General features: G+C 41.9%; 1 protein-coding gene across 1 annotated transcript in view; it reads right to left on the bottom strand.

Annotated features, from left to right (window-relative positions):
- tshz2 (teashirt zinc finger homeobox 2) overlaps positions 1-7,440 on the bottom strand; it is a 44,107-nt gene extending 36,667 nt beyond the window's left edge. The window contains exon 1 of the mRNA XM_079479023.1: positions 7,033-7,440. Coding sequence (XP_079335149.1) covers positions 7,033-7,072 — 40 coding nt within the window. The 5' untranslated portion in view covers positions 7,073-7,440. The remainder of the gene's footprint in view (positions 1-7,032) is intronic.
- Positions 7,441-7,776: the final 336 nt, after the last annotated feature.

Consider the following 7,776-nt stretch of genomic DNA (forward strand, 5'->3'; position numbering starts at 1 on the left):
GTGCCTTGTTGTGAAATGTTGTTAAACGTGGAAATTCATTTGCCTTTGCTCGACGGCGCTGTGGCGGAATATTTGTTCGGTTATTGAACGGGAGCTTTGCTGGTGCATGATCTACTTTACTGTACTGTACTGTATAAGATTAAAGGTCAATAAAGCAGTGCCGTGTGAACGTATGTGCATGAAACAGACTCTTGCAAGTCGAATTATGTGAAGTCAAGGCTAGAAGGAAACATTTCAGTGACTGGCTACTACAATTAAACAACCTTTGAATCACAGAGAATTCAGCCCTCCTGCAGCTCTTTCTCTCGAGAAAGAGAAAGCACAGCAAACGTTTACCGCTTTGAGAAAAGCGCTGTTTTTATTTCCCATGTTCACGAAAGAGCACAAATATGTAAATGATTCACTCGTAAAGTACTCTAACACATGCAAAAATATGCAAACGATCTACACTAAAATGGTCCTCCAACATAGCGTAAAAGAAGTGTGCATAACAATCATGTTTGCTTTCTGAATCTCACGCTCTCCTGATCTTTCTCTACGAGAACTTCCTTCGTCACACGCATTTTAACCGTGCACCGACGGATCCGGAGAAACTATGCCGTCCTGGGTTCTGCTGACCTCTGGGTAGAGCATAATTCACCTCGGATTGAAAGGCCGGCCAGGTCTCGAGAATATCCAGTTGATTCATCAAATTAGTTTCCGTGTAATTGCGTGACATGACGTGCCATGAAACCTGTCAGCTATAAAGCTGTCGGAAAGCCATCAGCCACCATGTTTAATGAAGACACCGAAAAAGAAAAGCCTGAGGTTATGACTGTGCTTTTGGGCACCTGCCAGGGATGTGCTGACGACATCATCTTCCTTCAGAATTTAAACATTCGCTCTTTAAGCATGAATAAAATCAATTTTCCCAGATGATTTAATTAATGTTGCTTTAAGACGCCTCTTAGTCAAGGCTAGTGTCTAATAATGATGCAAAATTAAAATAGCGCTTGTAAAAAGAAGTTTAAATTCTATGCCTGTCGTTTTGCAAAACTGGTAATGATGCTCTTACGCAGTACATACACGATAACTAATATTTGTCAATATGTTTCATGGTATTTAAAATACAATCAATTGGTCGATTTAAAGATTATAAGCACATTTACGTCATGCCGACCCTAAACCTGATATGATGAAAGTTTGCCTTTCATAATTGTTACAGATTGCACCATTAGCAAAATATTGTCCTAGCTCCTGCCCCATAGACGGTAGCAGGCCGGGGTTAATTTGCATAATAAATCTTAATTGAGACTCATTAAGCACTTGATTGGAAGCAAATCAGGTACACCGTGGACGGTTTTTAGATTAATGAAGTTTCTGTCTTGTTGTTTCGGTCTTCTCAAAGTCTATAGGGCAGGAAGATTATCATTCTCAAGGTTCCAATAAGAACAAAAGCAACAAGATGTTGAGCTACAGATATATAGCTGAAGATAAATCTCTTATATTAGTTTATATAATAATAAATATTAATACCAATAATATATTATAAAAACTTCAAATTCATTTCTTAAAATTGTCTTTCTGAATTTACTATTACGCGTTTAGGTAAAATCATCATTTTTGTTTCATTCTGTGAACATAAAAACATTGTTTCTATTTGCATTTGCATTACTTGGAGTCAAAACAGCATTAAAGGATGCTCTGTATTTTTCAGACCTCAAATACTGCAAAGAAAACTAGTTCATATTCACTTTTAAGCAATAGAACAGTAATATGTCTACATGTAAAAAGGAAAAGTTCAAAAACTATTTTTATGTGATAACCTGGATTTTTAACACAGTTTTCTTGTGTCTTGTCATGTTGTCAGTCTTTCACATCACTTTATGTCACTCCTTAGGTTTGGATTTGTACAACAGACACTGGACTGAAATTGCCACGATACATCTAGAAATGCAGATTCGATGAAAATGTTGAAGGAATTATGTATATTTTACAAAATAAAAGTCCTTTTATTTTGAGCTTATCCTACCATCATGTCAGAGCAACAGTGTTTACACTGTTCGTCTCTGCATTTAAATGGCACACTGCAGCATTAAACAACGCCAAACACACACCTTTCTTGTGTACCACGTACTGGGAACAGTGTGTCCCCATTGCTTTCTTTGTCATCTCGACACCTTAAAAACAGAATGAAGCTTTGTGTTCGTATCAACAGGATCCTATCGCAAGGATGAGGGGTAAATATGACAGCGAGATCTGAAACTGGATCCAAAGCCACAGCTCTCGCCCGGACGCAGCGCCCTGTCTGAAATCCATCTGGACATGGTAACCTGAACCCACACTGATTGTTCTCAACAACTTGGAACCATATGGCCTACCCCGCTAAGACGACAATTACTAAAATGAGCCTCTGTGTCCATTCACAATCTTTGTGTTTGCAGTGATAAGAAATGATTTGGGGACATCGGTGTTGCATCCTACGCCTTTTAACCGTTCACCTGTTAGACCTGTGCACTGTTTTCCAAACCATAAGGTCACACGAAAGCTTTGTGGGAGAAATTCAAGTCATTACTCGCTGACAATCTACCGGCGAGCTGCTGTGATCGAATCAATAAAGGGAATGAATCACTCAGAACGGAACTGAATCAACCGATTCATTAAAAAAGACTTCACTCATAAAGAACACCTCTCTCATTAAATGAATTAAAAAATTAAGTTCGACTTTGTTTTTAATCTTTTCTCCATATAATGTTGCTGCAAGGTTTCAGAAGACTATGATTCACTTTTAGAAAAGATTTTGGAGCGTTATTGTGTGACTTTTGCCCGCAATTCTTTCCATTTCTTTTTACTTATTTACTTTCATTGTAGTCTGAGATATTCTTTAAAAAATTGTCAACATAAGTAGGGGGTAAATAACGACAAAATGATCACGTTTTCTTTAAAAGATCACGCTTCTACATTTGGCATCATTTTAACTCCACGCTAACACAGCGACACCATCAAAATTCCTGCCGGTAATCAAATACCGTGCACACAAAAGGTGTTTTGTGTTGTCTTTAGGCCCTTTCCCCGTATGACTTTCACTCCAGAAATTGACACAGATCATCTCACGCTCTCTCTCCTCCTCCCGACCTCAATCTCCCAGACCTGCTATCTGCGGAGACCGAGTACAAAATGCCATTTTGTAATTTCTTTTATACTCGGATGTCTGGCAGGAGTAATGAGTTTTAGCCCGAGAGCAATAAAGTCTCTCTATAACCTCATCATTGTTGTGTTTAATGAACAACAACAAAAAAAGCCATCGCCGAGAAATAGAAATAGCTTTTTTGCGGCGATGATCGCGTAAAAACATTATCCTGCCCGACCGTCCCGCTAGCGTATCAAATTGTGTCATTTGCCTGGAAACTGGCGCAGGTCTCGGAGGAAAGGCAAGGTGAACGCGTCGCCGTGGTAAGAGTGCTCGGGTCCAATCAGTAGGTTTTTTCTCTTAGAAAGAACGCAGGGGAGAAGAGTGGAGCGCAGAGCGCTCCGGGGCACACGAGGGTTCTCCTCTCTCACCTAGACACAGCACCACCCCGTCTGACTCCTGGAGCAAAGCCTCACAAAAACCATCCTGCCAGCTCCACCTGCCACCACCGGGGCATGCCTGGCGGAAATATCATGACATCATCGCCACTGAGACAGGATAAACGTTGCTGTGGTTTAACTGTTATAGCCATATAAACAAACACTGGGGTATTAGCACAACACACGAGAAAAAAAATGACCCGGGCGCTCTTATCTGCCATGCACGGTATTCACAGTGCAAAACAAACATACTGTATTCTCCGGCTATTTTACAGGCTGAACAAAAGCAAATGTGATTCATAAAAAAGGATCAACGTAATAAAAAAAACAGATCAGAGTGTTCGGCCTTAGATTCAGGTGCACAAAGAAGCGGAAGCGATGAGTATGTCGGTTGTCTACTTTCATCTTAAATTCCTCTTTTTCGTGCATATGTCTGTGCCGGACTGTCTCTATGAAGACTAGACAAACAACATCTGCCTTGATCCTCCGATGTTTCCAGAACAGGCCACTTAAGAGGACTTTGAGCTGGCCAATTCCCAGAAGCCCCCGTCACTCACGTATTGGCACTGCAACACTTAATGCCTTTGTCTGTACACCAATTTATCTTGTTAACAACAAATTGGGCTAACCGTTTGAAGCAGAAACTGATTAGAAACATAAGCTAGTGAGAAATATCACAGGTCTCAAATGTGCGTCGTGCTAATAACTCCTACACATTCAAATCGCTTTATGACGCAAAGCTGGGCAATGTTAAAAATATATATGTGGATTTTGCCAGACGATATTTCACAAGTTATACAGTATATCCTTGCTCTGAAGCATACTAAAATAATAAACTAAAATGGTGAAAGTCCACTTTTCACACATGAAAGAGATGACATAATTCTCATATGTGCATATGTACCAATCTTTTTAGATTTAGTTTATCTTCCACCAAATCATTTCATGCATATATACTTTTTATATTGCTCAGCCCCAGTACCTACACTTATTCAAATCAATCCCATCACGCCCTTTAACTCTCCCCATTCTCACAATATCTTTTTTTAATTGAATTACCCATATTTTTGCCAAGCATCACTAGGATGCCATCGCCAGTTTTGTCATAAAGCTAAAATGCATAATCCACCTGACCTTCCCGTGACTGCTAAACCGCCTCAAAGTCACGCGAGCAATATTAATTGCGTAATTCAGCGAGGATGCGTCTTTACTCGAAATGGCTGCGTTTCCACGGCGAAGAAAGATAACCTGCGCACATCGCTGCCACATAACGAAATGAAAGCCATTTCATACCCGCAACCCCGTACATCTGTAGGAAATATGGAAAAGAGGGGTGGAGTGAAAAAAGGAGAACAAAATATTCTCATTCCTCGCATCTTCCCGGGTCTTATTTTAATACCTCTCCCTCTCCTTGTTCGCCCCTCCACACATCATTAAACATATTATTATAACATGACTGTCAGCTTGCGTCTCTCTCGCCGCTCCATTCTTGCTCTGCCAGGTAATCAATTTGTCGTCACTCTCTGTAACCCCAGTAAAGTCATCAAGGGGAAATGAGTTACAGCTGCAAAAAGCCTTCAAGAATATAGGTGGTGGGGGGGCCGAGGGGGGAGACAAATGACAACACGGCGTCCTGGAATATTCGGCACGCTGATAGCACATCCCAGGTCTGGAAGATGAAATATTAATGCACAATTTGTTTATCTGCGGGCCCACATCTCTCCTGCGCCGAGCTGTTAATTTTCTATCTGCGCAGACAACGGATCAGTCAGTCATGAACTCTTCACAGCCATTACCGGGAGACATTTTGATTAAGTATTCCTAATGTAGTGGATAGAAAGAATGAAAACACTCTGCCTGCCAACTTTTGATTGACCATTAAGCCACTGATGAATGTGCCTGTCAAAGAGGAGACAATTACCTCAACAATGAAGAAACTCTTCTGGAAAGCTTATTTCTCCATAGGGCTGACACATTTACCAGATTACAGCCGAGCGGGCCCAGAGCGTGTAAAGGGATCGCTCAGGAATCTTCGCAAAAGTTCGCCCAATAATTGCGCCGCCTTTGTCACGGGGAAGGGGCTTTTAGGGGGAGCGTGCGTGTGTGTGCGAGAGAACGGGAAAGTGGCAGACGAAACACAAACGAGGAAGAGGGGACTTCGCATCTTGAGGGGCTTTTAAGATTCGACGTTGCTGGCAGCCCACGAGGACCATCTGTGGGATTTGTCTACTGTTATTATAAAGAGTGATCATCCGTAAGCATCAGCGTATACAAAACCCCCACCGACTGTACGTGCATGCAACTGCTGCGTTTCATTTTTTGCTTCGCTGCAAGGAAAATACTGCAATGTTTCGCAATAAAAAAACAATCAAGATTAACACCTTTACCTGCGCGTACAGGCCGCACACACACACACACACACAAAATAATACAAATATTCTCAAAATGTTAAACGGGAAGATACACTGGCTTAAATATACAAACAATTTCAGCAGGCCTGTTTTAGTGCGAAGTCGTTTAATAATCACAACAGCCGCCACCTGAGGTCATGCGAAGGCTAACAAAGAACACATGATAAATGAATCTATTAGAAATTAATCTATCAATAAATCTAAGCTGACGCGTGATCAATCATAAGCCGAATCAAAGCCTGGGGGGGGATGAAGGGGAAATGTTACAGTGTAGCTTTATGGTTTACAGCCAATTGCATTGCAGTGCATGACAAGATCGTGGCCACGTCTCAAAACCCACCATGATGACTTCCTAGGAACTGAAAATACAGTCTAAGAAAGATGCCAACTAAGTTTTGAGCATCAACACTCGTGTACTGTTACGCTTGGTGATCTTATTCATTCACTCTCTTTCTTGTTTACACAGCATTTGCGGATAACAACAAGCAAGTGCACAACAACACAAAAATGCTTTCTGGTTAGGCGGCTCACTCGGATTTGAACCACAGCCGATGAAACGACGCGAACTGACAAGAAACAAGTAAGTTTAAAGCAAGTCCGACGAGCTCGCGCATTCGAAAAGACGCAAACGGGATTAGAGCGCGCGCGTCTCCTATACTACGGCGAGCGTGTGCGCGCGTGTCCGTCCGTCTATGATATATTACGGGTTCACACGAAGTTCACCGATATTCCGAATTCAAGCGGCGCTTCTTTTCCTTCTCCCTCCGTGTTTCCTTCAGATTTACGGTTTAAAGAAGTTTTAAAGTTGTTCGACTCGGTTCCCAAAAAGAAAGGAATCGAAACAAAAGTCTTCAAGCGGACTTTTAAAACGAAGACGTAATCGCGCACAGTGCGAATCTGCGAACGCCAATATTGTGGTGAAAGAAACCTTCCCCGAGCGCATCGTTCATCTTCTGAGAGCGATCAAAACATCCCACATCGCAAGAAAATACAACACGCTCGCTTCCTCCTTTCGCGCGGACCTTCGCGTAAAGACGGGCGTAAAATGAGAGATGTCAGGTCAAATTCTTACCCGTAGCCCGTTTGGGAGCCTGCTGTTTCCTCCTCGGCATGTTCAACTCTCTTTAGTTCGCGAACAGTATATTTGAGCCCACTTGAAATACAGTGTAAGCGCTCTGATATAGTCCATATACGCGCAATAGAGACTCTCTAATGCGCTTCGCCTCCGTACGATCCAGTATATCAGAAACACTGTCCGGGAAAAATCAGGTGTCTGTTTTTATTTCATGTAGCTCTCGTTCCTAGACAGACGGATCTATGGCGGATTGTTTCGCTGTCCCGTCTCTTCTTCTTTTGCTTCCAAAGCCACGCTGTCAACCGCTACGCAACCCGGTAGGATAAGAAGAAATAAAAGGCGTGCGTGTGAAACGGCGTGTATCACACAGCCGCAAACATCGATCCATAGAAGAAACTGAACATTAAAAACTCCTCCTTCTCCTCCTCCCTCCTCCTCCTCCTCCTCCTCTGGACTTGATGATGGCAGCGAGACATTTGTTACACTAGATAAGCACGAGTTTATTAAAGAGACAGAGGCCGTGGAAGAAAAAACAACACGAGACAGCCCACGAGTACAACCTCTTGTGCTGTAGTTGTTTTACTTATACACTTTTTGTAGATGCATACAAATATACATAACCATTTTATTCGCCTACTTATACTATGCGTTACGAGTACAACCTCTTGTGCTGTAGTTGTTTTACTTATACACTTTTTGTAGATGCATACAAATATACATAACCATTTTATTCGCCTACTT

The sequence above is a fragment of the Barbatula barbatula genome (genome assembly GCF_947034865.1).
Source record: "Barbatula barbatula genome assembly, chromosome: 17".
In the NCBI taxonomy this organism is placed as follows: Eukaryota; Metazoa; Chordata; class Actinopteri; order Cypriniformes; family Nemacheilidae; genus Barbatula; species Barbatula barbatula.